General features: G+C 42.9%; 1 protein-coding gene across 1 annotated transcript; it reads right to left on the reverse strand.

Annotated features, from left to right (window-relative positions):
- Positions 1 to 4,049: 4,049 nt before the first annotated feature.
- On the reverse strand, positions 4,050 to 11,252 carry fadd (Fas (tnfrsf6)-associated via death domain). Its single transcript, XM_061815555.1, has 2 exons — positions 10,383 to 11,252; positions 4,050 to 4,346 (listed from the first exon to the last, which is right to left on the reverse strand). Exons 1-2 carry the CDS (start codon positions 10,681 to 10,683, stop codon positions 4,075 to 4,077), a joined length of 573 nt encoding a protein of 190 aa, XP_061671539.1. The 5' UTR covers positions 10,684 to 11,252; the 3' UTR covers positions 4,050 to 4,074.
- Positions 11,253 to 19,794: the final 8,542 nt, after the last annotated feature.

Below are 19,794 nucleotides of genomic sequence, written 5' to 3' on the forward strand. Positions count from 1 at the left end.
ACATATATAATAGTGTAGTACATTACAGGAATTTCTCAAAAATAATGTGCAAACCTTTCCAAAAACATTTTCAAAAGGTTAAAAGTTAGTTAAAAAAAAGTAGTTATATTTAGGTACGGATGAAAAATAATAATAGAATCACATTGTATAGTTGTATACAGGTAAATAGAGTGCTAAAAAATGTATACATATATGTCTTATGTTACACATTTGTATATATTACGGTCATGTGTGCCCCAAACCTGAGCTCTCAGACCTCCTCGGGAGCTGTTGCTGCAAACTTGGAAGTTGCGCAGCAGTCCAAACAACGATAGGTCAATGACTACAGGTGGGTATCAAAACAAAACAAAACAACCTCAAACTACTTAGTACGAGCGTTTTGTGGGTTTCGGGGAGGTGGCCGTGTGTGTTGATGTGTGGGTGAGACAGACTGCACATGTGTTTTGGTCAGAGGCGAGTGTGAGAGGGAAAAAGAAAGTTGACTCACAGCCACCGGGAACTCTTGTGTGGAAAAGAAAATAAAGCGAGTATAACAGCAAGTTGATGCTCTGTGATATTACTGCTCCCGTCATTGAGCTTCGGAGTTGGGATGTGAGAAGGGAGTTAACAAGGACAACCTCGGCCCTGGAGAAAATGTCTCCCCTGCGTCTCCCGATCACAGTCAGGCGACTGGAGCAGGAACGGGTAAAACTGGCGATCATGAAGAGAGCTTCTCATGTTGTCTCAGGAGTGGTGAGCATCATCTCTTTTCACCAGAATCGGTAAAGAACTTGCTTTATTCACTGGAGTTAAGCTAACAAGTAATGGCTGCCGCTTGCAATCCCTGCAAATACGTCGAGTCTAAAACGAGGCCATGGAGACACAAGTCCACACAGTCATCAGCACAGCCCCAGTAAGTGCTGATAGACTAAATGACATCAGGATACAGACAGCTCAGGATGAGCAGCTCTCCACTCTGAAGCAAGTCATTTGGTCAGGCTGGCCAGAGCCCTGAAGACAATGTCACCCACTCATCAGTGAATACTGGAACGACCGTGATGAGATCACAGAAGCTGATGGGATCCTGCTAAAGGGTGAGAAAATAATAATTCCACATAAGCTCATACCACACATGCTAAAATGCATTCACACAGGACATGTTGGTGTCGAGAAAAGCAAACACAGGGCAAGAGACGTGATATTTTGGCCAGGCATGGGACAACAGATATATTAAACAGTGACATATGTCAATCACACCACAGTTCCAGTATAAGGGAACCTATGCTCCCACATGCCATCCCAGAGACCCCATGAGATACTGTAGCAACTGATCTATTCACATGGAACTCTGAAAACTACATAATCATCTGTGATTACCTCAGCAGGTACTTTGAAACAGAGCATCTGCACAACATCACCACCAGTGACGTTATCCAGAAAATTGAAAGCAGTGTTTGCAAGCCATGGAATCGCCCGCTAGGTTCTCAGCGACAATGGATCATGTTACAACTCCAGTGAATTCAAGACGTTTGCAGAGTCTTGGGGCTTCCACCATGTAGCCTCGACCCCACATTACCCGCAGAGCAATGGGTTGGCAGAAACAAAATGTCCAAACTGCAAAGTGAATCCTCACCAAGACCAAAGAGGATAAGAAAGTCCCATATCTTTGTTTTCTGGAGTATAGAAACACACCTGTTGACGGATTCAAATCACCAGCCCAGATCTTAATGAGCCGTAGACTGCATTCTATTCTCCCTGCAACAACGCAGCAACTCCGACCTCAGGTGGCTCCTGAAGCAACTGTCTGTGTAAGGAGGGAAAACTGTCAGCAGCCCCAGAAGCAACACTACGACAGATCCACTAGGCCGATGTCGACACTACCTGCTTGCGCACCCATCCATTTCCAGCAGGAAGATGGCACATGGAAATCAGCGACAGTCACTCGAGCTAATCAACATAATTTAACAACGCTGACTCTAATCACGCGAATTAATACTTTCGACAGCATTCACTCAGAAATTAAGCGTCAGTCTACATATTTAAAATGGATTGCATGGTACACCAACCAAAGCAGTGTGGAGACACTTCATCACAAACTCAGCCTTTGATGAATTGGTTATAGGCCTCCAGACCTTTGTAATTCTTTAGTTGGTCCATGGTATAAGCACTTGTTAAGTATCAGAGATAGTTGACGATGTCTGGATAGTTTACAGATGCCCACAGTTAAAAATTTGTGTTTCACCAAGGCATATGGATCGATATTGTAGATCAAAGCACCCTTCTTGTCGGTTTCTTGAAACGACATCTAATGAGGCCCGCTAACTTTCCAAAGTCTTTTTAGCCATCATGTGTTACTTTTAAGTCAATTTTTTTTTTGTGTAACTCAGGTCTGTATGCAAAAGCGATAGAGTGAACCCATCCAACATGGTGGCGTTTGTAAGCAGTGCCTGAATGAGGTCACATGGACGAAAACAATCTTTAGAGCTCGTGCACCTACGTCATCAAAAGTGTCGGTCAAACAAACCATTCTTCAATGCTAAGTCGGTTGGAGACGATGTGAAAATACGTTTTATTGCACGACGCTCAGAGTTTTGTCCAACATCGCACATGCACTGCGAGCCGTAAGGTCTTATATAGATGGGCGTGGCTTTCCTGATCATGTCCAATCAGTCTAATTAAATACAGCTGGACTCCAATGATGGTGTAGAACCATTTCACGAATGAGCAGAAGAAATGGACAGCACCAGAGTTAAATATGTGTCATAGCAAATGGAGTTAGTACTTATGGAATGATATTTCAGTTTCTCTTTTTTAACAAGTTGGCAAACATTTTAATTCAGTTTTTGTTCTCTCAATATACTGTGCTGTGTGGACATTGATGAGGAAAAACTGAATTTAAATGGTTTTAGCAAATGACCTGAATATAACAGTGAAAAACTTAAATGGGTCTGAAGACCTTCTGTACCCACTCTACTTCAATCACTTCAGACAAAATACAGGGTGAGTGTGTAAAGTCAGACATCCACTGATCTTTGGTGGTGTGTTGCAAATGAGAAACATTTTCAGTGGCTTACTTTGGTAAGCAAAATTGTTATTATGCTCCTCAATTGGCCACTTATCATGGTGGAGGGGGTTTTCCAAATAATGCAAGGAGGTAAGTTGCCTGGGGCTTTCGCCTGGCAGGATCACCCATAGCAAACAGGTCCTAGTTTAGGGACCAGATAGCACAGCTCCAAAGACCCCTACGATGAGCCAAATAATTGTATCACGTTTTCCCTTTCCCAGACACAGATCACCGGAGGCCTTCCTCTGGAGCCAAGCCTGGAGGTGGGGATGGAAACGCAACCGGCTGGTGGCCAAGCCTGCACCCGTGGGGCCCGCTTGGGCACAGTCCACAAGGGTAACATTCCTTCTCATCTCCTTCCGATGGGGTCACCCCCTCTGGGGGGCCATGGGGAGTGGGTGCAGTGCGAGCTGGGCACCACCCAAAGGCAGAGATCATGCCGATCCAATCCCTGGCTACAGATGTTGGCTCTAATGCAGTGATTCCCAAACAGTGTGCCGGGGTACATTAGCGTGTGTGAGTGCTCTTCGGGTGTGCCGTGGGAAGTTATCCAATTTTATGTAATTGCTAAAACAAAAAAAAAAACATTTATATCCAAGAAATAATGTATCTTCATCTATTTATGCCAGTGAGGCACAATGATAGACATAACAAAAAAATCCCCTTCTATTGGATGGCAGTAAGTACATACAGTAATTAATCTATCCATTTTTGGTAACATTTACTTTTGTTGGTGTGCCGTGGGATTTTTCAATTGTAAAATATGTGCCTTGGCTCTATAAAGGTTGGAAATCACTGCTCTAAGGATTTGCTATGTCATCCCTCTGACAAGGAAGGAGCTCGAGCTATTGCGATTGGTTGGCACCAGTTCAGTTATTCCCTGTCTCCTGCCCGAAGACAACTGTGATTAGGCTCCCTCGTGAGGATAAATGGCTCAGAAAATTGATTGATGGATGGACGATTGTATTATGTACACAAGCATTTTTTTCAAGAAATAGTCATCACCGATGTTTGATTTTTCTTTATTGATATCACATGCTTGCCAATCTTTCCTCCACTTTATCGGCTGTGAGATTATGCTGACATGCTCTTAAAGCCTCAATCAGATCACTTGTACGAGCTTCAGATCCACGAATCTTCGTCCATTCCTTCAGCAGCTCTCTGGCAGTTTCCTCCAAATCTGTTGGATGCCTCTTCGAGATAGAATCGAGCTTACTTTCGCTCAAATACAATTTGCGTCCTAATTTACGCCAGTTCCTCCCAACATTCTCGACGATCACTTCTGTGGCAATGTCCATCTTGTCTGAAGAGGAATAAAGAAAGAAAGAAAAAATATAATTAAGTACTTGTATATGAAATGTGACACCCAAAAGAAATACTAAACTCTCAAAATTGGTTTAGGGCAGGCATGTCTAACATCCAGCCCAGGGGCCAATTGCAGCCCATGTTCAAATTTTCATGGCCTGCAGCCAGTGTTAAAGGGGAAGTCCACTCAGTGAAAATAACTATGTATCACAGAGATGCCCAGACTTTTTTTTTTTACCACAAGATCTACTTTTCAAGCAGCCAGCCTCTACCGATCGACCAGGGGTGTGTAGATGGAGTCTGGGGGGTGGGGGTTGAAGTTTTTTTTTTTTTTTTTGTAGAACGACTAATAATGAAATAGAATGACCAAGTCACAAAGAACTAACGGACTTTCGAAATTGGTTAAAATTTCCAATCATTTCTTCCGGTTCCGGTACTCCACATTGCGCTATTTTTTTAACATCATTTCCACTTTTTTCAAGTTTCGCTGTTAGATTAAAGTTGGACTCAAAAGAACATTCAGTTAGATCAAAGAAACATCAAACATGGCATCGAGGAAACGCTCCTACGTATGGGAGTAAACTTGTTTTATTGGCAGACATCAAAACACTACTCGCATAACGGGGGGGACTCTGTGAACTCGTCACTCCGGAAGAGCAACAACAAAAACAGTCCGTGCGGAACCCCGCACCCCAACTCGAGGTCCCGCGGGTGAATTTTGTAAACACCACTATGGTACCGTTTTTTTGCTACAGCTGTTCGGTTAAAACCGGTTATGAAAGTAAGCGTTTTTTTGCGATCCCTAGTGCGCTTGCACTGCTAGTACCACTGCCTGAAGTTGATGCTTCACTATCTTGATATTTTAGAAACAGATTCATACCAACGGAAGATGAGAGAGTCTTCGCCAAATCAGCGTGTCTCCTGTTTTTCCGGTGCGAGTCCAGCGCTTTGACGCCCATCTTTTCAAGCTGGTAACTCTGCTTGCACAGATGGCAGTAAAACATGTGCCGATCTTTTGGATCTCGACGAACCCAGCTCCCAAACTCCTTACTTTCAACCCAAGCTTCTTGAAAAATGCACTTCCCCGTGATACAAGTTGGATCGATGAAAGAACTACGCTACGTCGTAACGAAGACAAAGTGAAATGCCTACTCACGGAAATAAACAATGGAATATCGACAAGATGGCGACTAATTGTCAACACGGTGACTTCCGGCTGATTTGGACGCCAGACGGATTGCAATTTTTTTTTTACATAAAAGATTAATTTATTTTTTAGGGAGAATTTTGGCGGTAGAGGTCCTCCCTTTGATATTTTTTTTAATTTAAGGCCTTTTTAGGGGCTTGACCGGTTTTCGCGGATTTTAAGGACTTTTAGGAGCCCCAAAATGCACCTTCGAAAATTTAGGGGTTTTTAGGGACTTTTAGGGCTGCGTGCGAACCGTGAAGATGCTGAGGTTCTTGCTTGGAGTGAACAGGTTGAATAGGATTAGAAATGAGCTCATTAGAGGGACAGCAAAAGTTGGATGTTTTGGAGACAAGGTTAGACAGAGCAGACTTAGATGGTTTGGACATGTTCAGAGATGAGAGAGAGTATTTTGGGAGAAGGGTGCTGAGGATGGAGCTGCCTGGCAAAAGAGTGAGAGGAAGACCAAAGAAAAGGTTGATGGATGTTGTGAGGGAGGACATGAGGACAGTGAGTGTTAGAGAAGATCCACGAGATAGGCTTAGATGGAAAAACACGACACACTGTGGTGACCCCTAATGGGACAAGCCGAAAGGAAACGAAGATTATTTGAACGGGATATAAAACAGTATTTAAAATTATTCATCAATAAAAATTCTTGATCCGACAAACTTAATCTGAAGAAAAGTTAAATGCAGTGGCCTCTCAAGGAATAAACATGAATGGTCCACAATGTTTTGAAAATGCTGAAAGTTTAGTTCAACATAATCAGCGTTAGTGGCAACAAACTCGCGATACCTGGTAACAAACATTCTTGTCCAAAATCATGTTGTATTGTTATAATATAGCGTAATTTACGGCGGTATCTATTGTCAATCCATTGATGAAAGATCGCAGTAGATGATCTATATCTTCCTAAAGCATGTAGAGCGGAAATGTTTTCAACTTCAAGATAACACGTACCACAAGGTAACTGAATTTCCTTTGACAATGGCTCATGATGTTGATGACTTTTGACGTAAATGCGCTCGCAGTACGTGAAGAAGCTAGGCACATGTGCTTTTGGCATAACTTCCAAACATGCTCAGTACAGTCAACTTGCATTTCCTGTTTCTGGGTCAATACTGATTGTTTCGGATCAGGCTTGTTTTGTTACGAACGTTGATGAAATAAACACGTCACTTAATGTCAAGACTACACAAAATAAGCAGTCTTTCAATATCTACGTATTTCTACTCGTAACAAATTTTATGCGCGTGATTTTTGTGCTCGATTCTGCAGATTTACGCATACGAGCCTGCCAAATCCCAGTGACTGCAAAGGGATACCAGGAATATGCTACGGCGATAGCCAATGAGAAATCAGCTCTACTGCCCCACAAAACTATGATACAGGATGTCATCATGGGTAAAGATTGAAGTCCCTTCTCATCAATGGGATGCCAAGAAGATGCTACGGTGATAATCAATTCTGGAGCAACTCCATCGCGCCACACAAATAAATATACAGGATGGGCATCATGGGTAAAGAATGACGTCCCTCCTAGCCAACGGGATGCCATGAAGATGCTACGGCGATAGCTCATGGGAGAGCAGCTCTATTGTATCACACAAACAAAGATACTGGATGTTCACATTCAGTGGAATCTGGGGACTGCGATTCCAGCTACTTTTTTTCCCCCTTCCTTATCCTGCATTTTCCGTCATAATTAGAGAATATTTTTCCAAGGAGACTTTTCGTAACGGCGGCACAGTGGCTCAGCTGAAAAGTGTTGGCCTAACAGGTTCACGGGTTCAATCCTGGCCCCGCCTGTGTGGAGTTTTGCATGTTCTCCCCGTGCCTGCGTGGGTTTTCTCTGGCCGCTCCGGTTTCCTCCAACATCCCCAAAACATGCAACATTAATTGGACACTAAATTGGCCCAAGTTGAGATTGTGAGTGGGGTTGTTTGTCTCAACGGTGCCCTGATTGGCTGGAAACCAGTTCAGGGTGTACCCCCCTCCTGCCCGTTGACAGCTGGGATAGGCTCCAGCACTCTGGTGACCCTCGTGAGGATAGGCACCGAAGAAAATGGATGGATGGATGTTTCGTAACCTGAATTTTTCAGTATTAAAGACATTTATAAGTAAAGGTACCACTGTATGAACAATGGCAGAACCACCAATAAAGAAAAGGAAAGTGCATGGACGGAATCTAACAGAGTGGGAAACAAGTGAGAGGTGAATACGCAGGTTGGATTCAATCGTCCACAAAAGGCTCCAAATATTCCTTCTGTGTGACTTGTAAAGCAGATGTAAAGGTGTGTGCCTCTGGATTTTACAACCTTTGCAAGCGTTTTGATAAAAATAACCACAAGGAAGATGCTGATAAGATGAAAACATTCAAATGTTTCAAACAATTTGAAAAGACTGATAGAAACAAGTTCTGGGGAGCCAATTTTTAAAATGAAAACTGCATTTGGCATAATTCGTTTTTGTTTTGTTAGAAAAACTGTTCACGCTTCTCTTATGCTTAACACAGACCAATCCCGAGTGTGAATGAGCATTTTCACATGTAAGAAAGATTAACCCTGAATACAGAAAGAGTTTGCAAATAGATACACCAGTTACTCACATTTGACACACGCGAATGCGCGCCTCCATGCTCGCAAATCTGCACAGTCGAGCACGGAAAATTACGCACGTAAAATTTGTTACGAGTAGAAAAAATAGATATTGAAAGACGTCGCTTATTTTGTATAATATTCACATGAATTTACGTGTTTATGTCATAAACGTCGTTAACTAAACAAGCCTGCTCCAAAACAACCAGTATTCATCCGGAGACAGGAAATGCAAGTTAACCCGACTGAGCATTTACGGATGTTAGGCTGAAAGCGCGTGTTCAGAGCTGCTTCATGTACTGCAAGCGCATTTACATCGAAAGTCATCAACATAATCAGCCATGTCAAAGGAAATTAAGTTACACCAGGGGTGCCCATTGCGTCAATTGTAAGGCAGTGTGACCGCGTGCCAACTCCCCCCCCCCAAAAAAAAAGACATTCGACAATTATCCACCTCGTCGCTTGATTTAGGTGTGGCCATGCTTCGAGCGCATGCACATAAAGGTGCGTTCTAGCAAGCCGGTCTCCTATTTGGGGCAGTCACGCGATGCGTGCCCGCCCCCACACACACACAATAATATGTCACAATTGCCGACAGGAATGTTTGTTACAATGTATTGGTAGCTTGTTGCGACTAACCCCGATTATGTTGAACTAAACTTTCCGCATTTTCAAAACATTGCGGGTATAAACGGTTCGTGTTTATTCCTTGACAGGCCAGTGCATTTAACTTTTTTTCAGATAAAGTTTGTCATATCAAGAATTTTTATTGATGAAAAATTTTAAATAGAGTTTTATATCATGTTCTACTAATATCAGTTGAAATTAGAAATGATCATTTCTGCATTTGAAATTGTAGTTTTCTATTTTAGTTATGTATTTATTTTATTTTCAATTTACAGTTATGTTATATTAATCCAGTAAGTTATTTTAAGGGCTTGAGATTCCATCCCTAATCACACCTGCAACTTTACCTGCGAGCATGACTGACCACACCCGTACATTTTTCAAATGTGAATGACTGAACACACTGACAAACTATCTGCAAGTGGTCATGAACTGCGATAAGAAGTGTTATGAGGTCAATCCAACCATAGAGATAAAAGAAATGGCAAAATCACGCACTGCAAATTATAACAGCATAAGTAGAAATGATGCGAGCAAACGGTTTTCCATCTGTTATATTTTCATGAAATGATTGTATTTGATTAATATCATGATTTTAAGAGATCAAAAAGGCTTTGTTTGTCATTTTTAAGAAGAAAATTGCATTGATGTTTGGGGTAAGATTGGTCATAGTTTTGTAAGGGCAAAACGGGAATTTGGTAAGACCCAAAAGGCTTTGGAGTTGACGGGTAAAGATATTCAACCATTCATCAATTTTCTTTGCTGCTTATCCTCACGAGGGTCACGGGGAGTTCTGCACCCTATCCCAGCTGTCAATAGGCAGTTGGCGGAGTACACCCTTAACTGGTTCCCAGCCAATCACAGGGCACACGGAGACAGACAACAGTCGCACTCATAATCACCTCTGGGGGCAATTTAGAGTCTCCAATGGATGCATGTTTATGGGATGTGGGAGGAAACTGGAGTCCCCGGTGAAAATCCACACAAGCATGGGGAGAACATGCAAATGCCACACAGGTGGGGCCGAGATTCTAACCCTGCACCTCAGAACTGCGAGGCCAATGCTCTACAGCTGCACCACCACGACGCCATATTAAAACATATACATAATATATTGTTGGATAATTCGTTTACTGAATTAGAGCTTGGTTTAACAGTGGTGACCATTTGGAATTTTAGAACTTTAGCAAAAAACATGAAGTTGATGCACATGGTTTGCTTTTGCAGACGAAAGAAAAGGATTTGGGAGGACAGATGTGGCCCCCGGCCTTGAGCTTGACACCTGTGGCTTCTTAAGTTTGTTGAGTTGCAGTAATACGCACGCAAGTTAGCTAAAGTACATATATACTATGTCAGCGTGAGCACATTTTAAAAAAGTGGTATTTGTATTCTGTGACTGTTGTCACGTGGGTCATATTCCTTCAGCTGCGTGCAAACAACAAACCACAAGTTTGCCCCTTTGGTCAAGAAAAAAAAAATAAAAACGATCTTGCAGATATGTTGTGTACTACAGTAATAACATTTTTTTTTTTTTAATCCACATACATCCATGTCATTAAGGTGTTACCCGCCATCCTAAAAAGAGAAACTATCGGCTGTTGGTCTGTAAAATGATGGATACCTTTCTCCGTTTCGCTAATTTGGTTGTCAGCACATTCCGGCAATGACTGAAAGCTGGCCAACTTTTCCGACAGATCCTTTCGGTGAATCTGTTTGAGAAGCTCCGACAGCAACTCTCGTTTGTCCTGGGAAAGCTTGCCTCTCTCGGACAAACACTGGAAAAGTTTAAATCCGCTGTTGATCGTTTCTAACTCCCTTTTCCCAACCATGGTTCCACACAGAAACTTGAGATGGTCCAGCTGTCCAGAGGTAAGCTCGTTGGAAATGTCCAGTAAGAGCGCTTTAAAAGGTAAAGAGCTCATATCTTGGCCTCGCAAAGTAAAACCTATGAATGTGGTAGCAAAATGACAACCCCCTTTTACTTTCGCTTCCGTGTCTGTCCCTCTCAGTCTCTTACTGCCGATATTGGAGTGGCTAATTTCTCACTAATTCCGGCTTCTGAATTACCTTTTATAGCATCTCTAGGACACAGAAAATTCTAAAAACACGCGCTAAAGCTGCATTGAGATAGCTGCTAGTACAAACTACACTAACAACCTGACTAATCGACATGCCTACGTGGCGGCCATGTTTGCGGGGGCAGCTTGCCATCAAAAGTAATGCATGTACAATGCAATGAATTCAGAACTTGCTCATTTTTTAAAACATATTTTCACGAGGTTTGCACTTCTGTTGACGCCTGAAAAGGATATTCCCAGTTCTGCAGTAGTGTTTTTATGGTATTAGTGAAGGCATCCTTGTTGTTTCCGTTTCGATATGGGCTGCCGTCTTTGACCCAACGACCAGTGCGTAACCACAGGTACACAACTCAATGGCGGTCTTAGCTTGAATGGCCCGTGTGCAAAACACTTCCGCTCGCCCCACTCACAAACACAAACCCTCTACCAATGCTGCCCCCCAGGTCGTACATACTGGCATGTATATAAAAAAAAAAAAAAACCATTTCAAACTGGAGTAGATCTTATATTTGCAGCTGTAGAGCGTTGGCCCCACAATTCTGAGTACTGGTGTTCAAATCCCGGCCCCGCCTCTGTTGAGTTTGCATGTTCTCCCTGTGCCTGTGTGGGTTTTCTCCAGGAAATCTGGTTTCCTCCCACATCCCAAAAACATGCATTAACTGAAGCCTCTAAATTGCCCCTCGGTGTGATTGTGAGTCCATAGAGACAGATAATAGTCACATTCACAATCACACTTTGGGGCAATTTACAGTCTCGAATTAATGTTGCATTTTTTTGGGATGTGGGAGGAAACCCGGAGTGCCTGGAGAAGGATGACCTGAGACTCCAGGTGGCCTCGGACTTCTTTACCAGAGACTGGTGCATCCTATTCATTAGCGAAACCTGTTTACATTCAGCACCACACCACAACACTTTGATGGGACCAGTGAATCCGGTAAAGCCAAAGGAGGATGGTTGTGTTAACAACTGCTCATCCGTCTAGCCAGGCATTTCCCCCAGAGCTGGAATATGTGACTGTGAAATGGTGACCGTTCTACCTTCGTCGGGATGCTGGATGCTAATGCTAGCTCGGCCCTTAGACTGTTACACAACAATTTTATAATATCCAGAACTGTGGACATCATTGCTGTCACTTTCAATCAAGTGGAGTTAAAATCAGTGCTTCCTAAACTCCACCTCTTTGTAAATTGTGCGACGAGAGGAGCCAAGACACTTGACAAGGTTTACAGTAACATCAAGCTGTGTCACAAGGCCAGACCAACACCACACTTAGACACTTCGGACCATATAACCCTACAATTAATTCGTGTGTATAGAATTTATTCAGATGTATAGTGTAGATGTCTCTGAAAATCCTCCCCCACCATCACTAAAATCATCAGGACAGGTCCAGATGGCGCTTCCCAGAAGTTGCAGGACTGCTTCAACAGCAGTGATTGAGACATCTTTGAGGATGAGGACCAGGATCTATTTACAGACACTGCAGTGAGTTACATAATGAATTGTATGGACATGGTCACAGTGGAAAAATGTATTTGAGTCTTCCATAACCAGAAATACTGGATTGACCAGAGAGGTGAAGCAGCTGCTCAACGACCGAAACATCACATTCAGAATTGGCAACAGGCATTGCTACAGAATAGCCCATGCCAACCTGAAAGGAGCCCTCAGGAAAGCTAAGGTGCACTTCAGTTGGTGGCTTGATGACCATTTGGACAGGAGCAACACTGGGCAAGCATGGATGACAGTCCAGCACTTCACTAACTACAAACTAGTTTCCAGAGCTGCTGAGGACAACGCTTAGCTGGCAGAAAAACTTAACCTCTTTGCTCAGTTTAAGACTGAACCTCCAGGAGCAGCTACATTGCCACCAGTCAACGGAAGGAGTCCTGCCTTGATGGTGGGAGAACATGAGGTGAGGCGCACACTGAAGGGGGTCAGGGGGAATGCGGACGGCATCCCAGGGTGGGTATTGAAAGACTGCAGACCAGCTTGCTGAAATCTTTACAGGATTTTCAACTCACTGACACAGTCTGCAGTCCCAGCCTGCCTCAAGACCTCCACTGTTATCTCTCAACCCAAGAAAACAACCAAAACCAGCCTCAACGACTACCGCGGCGGTAGCACACATGCCTGTGGTGATGAATTGTTTTGAAAAAAAATATTAAGAGTCTATCATGACCTTCATAACCCCCTGTTTGTAGCCATACCAGTTTGCCTCAAAGCAAACAGATCAACCGAGGATGTTGTGAACACAGTACTGCACAGAGTGCTGTCCCAGCTGGAGAAACAAGGTAATTATGCTTCTTTTGTGGATTACAGTTCAGTGTTTAAGACAGTACTACCACATGGCCTACTAAGGAAATTGCTGAACATTGGTCTATCTCACTCCACGTCTCTGGATTAAGAACTTTTAAACAGAATGCTCACAAAGGGTCAGGATTTGGGCCCCACACCTCCACACCCGTCACACGCAGCACTGGGTCCCCTGCTCCTGAACACATCTAAAACAAAGGAGCTTATCATAGACTTCAGGAAAAAAAAAGGACATTCAGCCCATTTTGATCCGTGGGACCTCCGTGTAAAGGGTCAGTCACTTCAACTTCCTGAGAAATCACATTGAGGAGAAGCTGACCTGGATAAAAAGACTGCACAGGTGGTTAGGAAGGAATAAAAAAAACTCCACTTTTTTTATAATCCTCAGGAAGAACAATGTCAGCCAAAGACTGGTTGTCCTTTTACCACTAATCCATGAAGAACATCGTCACCTAATGGCTGTTCACGTGGTTAGCCACCTGCACAGTGGCAAAGAGAAAAGAATTCCAGTGGGTTACCAAAATGGCTGGGAATATCATTGGGAGTCCTCTGCCCACATTTGGGGACCTTCACAGCCCCTTACTACCTAAAGAGAGCCAGTGCTATTCTGGAGGACTCCTACCACACAGGCCAATCCCTGCTTGTGCTACTGCCATCGGGAAGAGGTTGACAGGAACATTTAAACCTGGAAAAATACAGTGAAGAACAGCTTCTATTCAACTGCTGTCAGAGCCCTAAACAATCACTCTCTGTAATATGTGAAATATACCAATGGAACAACTCCAGTTTTCAATATACATATCTAGTCTGCAATAACTCATAATGTGCAATATTTATTTATTATGTAAATATCTTGTCTATTTGTATTTCTGGCATGTACCTATTTATTTTACTTTTAATTTTTGATCCTGGTGGATTTTTTTAGCTTAGGGTTTTTTTTCTTTTTCTTTGCACTGAATTTTCTGAACCTTAATTTTTATTCCTGCCCGAAGATAGCTGGGATAGGCTCCAGGATCCCATAACCCTAACCAAGATGAGCAGGACTGAAATTGGATGAATGGAAACGGTTAGAGAAGACCGAGTAGCCGGAGGGTCAGGCGGGAAGAAATGTTTACAGGCAGAACTGACACATTCAATTTGGCGTATGCACTGATGTATCCTTGCCAATGGCCAACGCGCTCGTTTGTAAAGTCATACAAAATGAATTGGGCTCTGTTCCTCTGAACACAGCACTCTTGTAGCATGGTGAGAGCGTCAAACTAAATTTCTCGATGTAGTGTTCATATTTATGGTTCGAAGTGGCTCACATTTTTCTGCAAGTACCTAATCAAAAAGGCGTGGGTAATTTGTCAAAGCATGACATTTTTGCCCCACATGTGGTGAATCTATCCTGAATATATATTTATATGTTACGAAAAAAAAATTGCGATACGAAAGGGAAAAAATGGTGCTGGATTCAACCGAATGTAAACATCCTGTACTGTATCTTGGTTTGAAAGTGGCGTGATAAAGCTACTCTCCCGTTGGCCACCGCAGGAGCACTTACCTGGTATCACATTGGACAAGTGAGATGTCTATCTTTCGCCACGACACACATCTTAACTCTTGGTATGTGTGGCACAATATAGCAGCTCCATCTAGTGGCTAGCACGTACAGTGAATAAAATAAGTATTTGAACACCCTGCTATATTGCAAGTTCTCCCACTGAGTAATCATGGAGGGGTCTGAAATTTTCATCGTAGGTGCATGTCTACTGTGAGAGAGATAATCTAAAAAGAAATATCCATAAATCACAATGTATGATTTATTTAATGATTTATTTGTGGGATACAGATGCAAATAAGTATTTGAACACCTATCAGGTAGAATTCTGACCCTCAAAGACCTGTTAGTCTGCCTTTAAAAGTCCACCTCTGCTCCGTGTATTATCCTGAATCAGATGCACCTGTGTGAGGTCGTTAGCTGCATAAAGACACCTGTCCACCCCATACAATCAGTAAGAATCAAACTTGTAACAGGGCCAAGACCAAAGAGCTGTCCAAAGAAACCAGAGACAAAATAGTACAACTCCACAAGGCTAGAAAGGGCTACGGAGAAATTGCCAAGCACGGTGATAAAGTCCTCCGGATTTTCCCGGAATTCTGGATTTTTAAATTTTCATGAAAATTGCTCCGGAAAATTGAGGAAAAATTGCCTAAAATTAATCCGGATATTAGTTGACAACATTGGACGAACATGCGTTTGAGTTCGTTGTTTTGCTTTCACGAGTGTAGCCATGTTGAGGCACTTACCCGAGTAAGAGTAATGCCTCTCCCCTTGCATTCTCTCAAGGCGGCGCTTATTTTGTGTGGTCTTGACATTTACGTGTTTATTTCATAAACATTGTTATCTAAACAAGCCTGCACCAAAACAACCGGTATTCACCCGGAAACAGGAAATGCAAGTTAACTCTACTGAGCATGTATGGTGCAAGTACTAAAGCGTATGTTCAGAACTGCTTCACGTAAAGCGAGTGCATTTACGTCGAAAGTCATCAACATCATGAGCAATGTCAAAGGAAATTCAGTTACACCAGGGGTGCTCATTGTGTTTGTTGGAAATTTATTTCTAAATCATCATAAACTTAAGTTAGTAATCTGACTCCAATTTGTGACCTTACCCAACTGCCACTCAACCAACAATACGCGCGCTCATTCTGCAATAGAAAGGTATCAGGAAGCTGGCATTTTCACACACGAGTGGATTTATTCCTTCAACAAAACCTGGGTCTCGGGTCCCTCTCATTACAACCCTGTACGCCTCGTTTGCCACCAGCAAACTTACTCTACATCCGAGTTGCCCAGAACAATTTAAAGGTACAATCTACTAATTCACTATTGGTTCTGTGTCTCCTGCAGGTATCCTTGGCGCTCTCTCATTGGTCTCCTTTGGTCTGCCGGATGTTGGCCCGACTCCTCCCCTGCAGAATCGCGTGCTGGCTCCTCCTGGTGTTGGTTTCCTGACAGTAGTTTTTCCACCAATTGCCTCTAAGTCCTCTCGTCTCCACACCCTCCTTGCAGTTAGCACCGTCTGTTCTAAAACATTCCATTCTTGCACCACATACTCTGTTTCGTTCCACCAGTCACACACTCAGCACTTTACAGTCTCACACTTTCATCCACAGGATGCAGCAACATCTAATGAACTACTTTAAGCTCAAACTCTTATATTCCTTTATGTCGATCACGAGGCAGTGTGACGGCGTAAAAAAAAAAAAGACAAAACACAAAAAACCAACAACATTAGACTATCATCCACCTCGTCGCTTGATTCAGGTGTGGCCAATACGTCGAGCGCGTGTGCACATAAATGCACGTTCTAGCAAGCCAGCCTCCTATTTACGGCAGTCCCGTGGTGCGTGCACCACACACACACACACACACACACACACACACACACACACACACACACAACAATACATTGTCTTGGAGGTGAAAAGAGTATCAGATTGAGTGATGAGACAAAAATTTGAAATTGAGGGTGTTATGTATAATGTGGTTAGCGGCTATGTCCCACAGGTAGGATGTGACCTAGAGTTGAAAGAGAAATTCTGGAAGGAACTAGATAAAGTAGTTCTGAGCATCTCAGACAACAAGAGAGTTGTGATTGGTGCAGATTGTAATGGACATATTGGTAAAGGAAACAGGGACGATGAAGAAGTGATGGGTAAGTACGGCATCCAGGAAAGGAACTTTGAGAGACAGATGGTGGTGGACTTTGCAAAAAGGATGGAGATGGCTGTAGTGAACACTTATTTCCTGAAGAGGGAGGAACATATAGTGACCTACAAGAGCGGAGGTAGAAGCACGCAGGTGGATTATATTTTGTGCAGACGATGTAATCTGAAGGAGATTACTGACTGTAAAGTAGTGGTAGGGGAGAGTGTAACTCGACAGCATAGGATGGTGGTGTGTAGGATGACTCTGGTGGTGGGTAGGAAGATTAAGAAGACAAAGGTAGAGCAGAGAACCATGTGGTGGAAGCTGAGAAAGGAAGAATGTTGTGCGGCCTTTCGGAAAGAGGTGAGACAGGCTCTCGATGGACAGCAGAAGCTCCCGGAATACTGGACTACGACAGCCAAAGTAATCAAAGAGACAGGCAGGAGAGTACTTGGTGTGTCTTCTGGTAGGAAAGGGCAGAAGGAGACTTGTTGGTGGAACCCCAAAATACAGGGAGTCAATCAAGGAAAGATATTAGCGAAGAAGAAGTGGGACACTGAGAGGACTGAGGAGAGGCGAAAGGAGTACATTGAGATGCGACGTTGGGCAAAGGTAGAGGTGGCAAAGGCTAAACAACAGGCATATGAAGACATGTACACCAGGTTGGACATGAAATAAGGAGAAAAGGCCTAGAAAGAGTAGCACAGGTGCAATATTTGCCTTGAGGATGCTAGTGGAAAAGTACAGAGAAGGTCGGAAGGAGCTACATTGTGGCTTTGTGGATCTAGAGAACGCCTATGACAGAGTACCATGGGGATGGGGGGCAAAAAAATCTGGCGAGCTTTGACCCATCCAGGTTTAACTCTTCCATAGTTTGGTGCACTTTGCCGAAAATATCCTCCCCCGTTGTAGTCCCTTTAAGACTTTGGAGGGATGCCAGCTCCTCGCACATCTCAAAGTTTAACTCCACGAATAAAAATGAGCAGTTGTGCTGTGTCCTGCACGTCTATGCTCTCATCCAGTGCTCATGAAAAAAAATCATGCTGCAGCTGGGCATATACATTACCCACTTCAATACATCTGGTGATTGTACTCGCTGATGGATTCGTGGTATTGAAGACATCTTTCCTCTTGGGACACACCTCGTCCGCAACAACATTCATTGATTAGTGAAAGGTTTACCGCTGCTTGCTATTAGTTGAGCAACCCGGAAGGTAGCCCATACTGATGACTGGTTCAGCTAAGCTTGGCGTACAATTGTATTTTGCTGAGCAAACATTCCACTTTTTTGTTTTGACGGTTTGTCTGCTTGCATTTGGACTTGCAAGGTAACGTATTTGTCTTTGTCTTAGTGTCTCCGCGGATTGTATTCTTTGAATACTGCCACCGCCTCCTGACAGATGAGACAGACAGTCTTCTCTTTGCATTGAACAAACAAATAATCGTTTGTCCAGTTTGGGTTAAATACCCTGCATTCTGAATCAATTGTTCTCTTACCTAACCTTTTTGCCATGATTCCGTTCTCTTTGAGAGGGCTGGGTTTAGGATTTTTTTCTGGGGATTTCCAGATGAGCCTTATTTGGCAAACTGTGCCCTTATACCATCACGTTATATATTTATGAAATATTTTCTAACTAATAGTTAATAATGAAAGGAACATTTCATTGCAAAAGCCCAACTTTATCAAATAAAAATTCACATAGATGAAAAATAAATCAAATTACACTGGTATTGTTCAGGTGGGCCGGACCAAATGTGGAGGTACATTTTATATGGATACTATAGACTCAATAGTGAACATATGGATGAGTCTCCAAAAGGTCTCCTATATTCGATTTCACCGCGACTCCTTGACATCACAGCCAGTCTCCGAGATAGTCCAGGAGATGCTATAGAGACATTCCCGCAATCAGCGAAGACTCAAGTCCCACTTATTTTGGCAACTAGTCTCCAGGCCAGTAAGATGGAGGTCTTCATTTTGATAATCTTGTCCTTTAATCAGGTTTTCACAATAATTTTGGTTGGAAATTCTGAAAGTGTCCTTTTTCCAGCTATTCTAGTTCATATTTTCTGCCTGGAATTTGTGAGAGTTTGGTTTCTCCTTATTATGTCACATGGCAATGAACTTTGCTCTGATTGGATCACTTATCTTCCCTCAGAGAATTATAGAAAATAGCTTGGCTCTGATTGGTCCGTATCACAGCATTTGTTCGATACCAATTTCACATCCTTCTATGCATATTTCAGACTCGTGTCCCTCGCAAGATATTGATTCTTCTTTTCATTTCGGTTTGTCCCGTTCGGGGTTGCCACAGTGTGTCATCTTTTTCCTTCCAAGATATTGATTGAGGCAATTATTTAGACAGAATGCACATTTGCTTCATTTGGTCGACATTGATATGCTTCTCCTACTACGGTCCTCTTCAATAGTGGGTTGTCAGTACGCTTACGCCTGGCAACAGAGAACAGTGAACGACCGTGGGGGACTGGCATAGCGTTAGATTGTTGGCTCACTAATAGGAAACAATAAAAAATAAGGGATATTTTTTAGCTTTTCATCCCTTTCCTTGGCCTGTCACCTTATTGTGGTGAAGGGGTTTGTGGGTCCCAGTGATCCGAGGAGCAAAATTGTCTATGCTAGGTCTTGAGGTTGGCCCAGTCGCTCCACCGTGCCGCCGGGTATTTATACTGGTTGCAAAAATACTTATCAAATGGTACTGGAATTTTTGATTGATTGAACAGTAAGTTAAAAATGAGTTGTGCAATTTATGCTATTAGGTTGATGACATATAGAGTTTGAGATCTGTTTGTGGTGTTGAGGAAAAAACAACTTGGCATGTTAGTGAATTAAAAAAACAAACAAATTAACAACACGTCACAACACATCAGTAAAGACTTTTATTTTCTAAAAGGACAACAAAACTGAGCATCCAACAATAT

The sequence above is a fragment of the Syngnathoides biaculeatus genome, chromosome 3 (genome assembly GCF_019802595.1).
Source record: "Syngnathoides biaculeatus isolate LvHL_M chromosome 3, ASM1980259v1, whole genome shotgun sequence".
Taxonomy (NCBI): domain Eukaryota; kingdom Metazoa; phylum Chordata; class Actinopteri; order Syngnathiformes; family Syngnathidae; genus Syngnathoides; species Syngnathoides biaculeatus.

What these genes read in the sequence shown, in the direction of transcription:
- fadd (XM_061815555.1), bottom strand. Translation starts at nt 10,683, where the DNA reads ATGAGCTCTTTACCTTTTAAAGCGCTCTTACTGGACATTTCCAACGAG. An exon ending in AATTAGCGAAACGGAGAAAG is followed by an intron (nt 4,347 to 10,382) that starts GTATCCATCATT and finishes ATTCCTCTTCAG; the next exon opens with ACAAGATGGACATTGCCACA.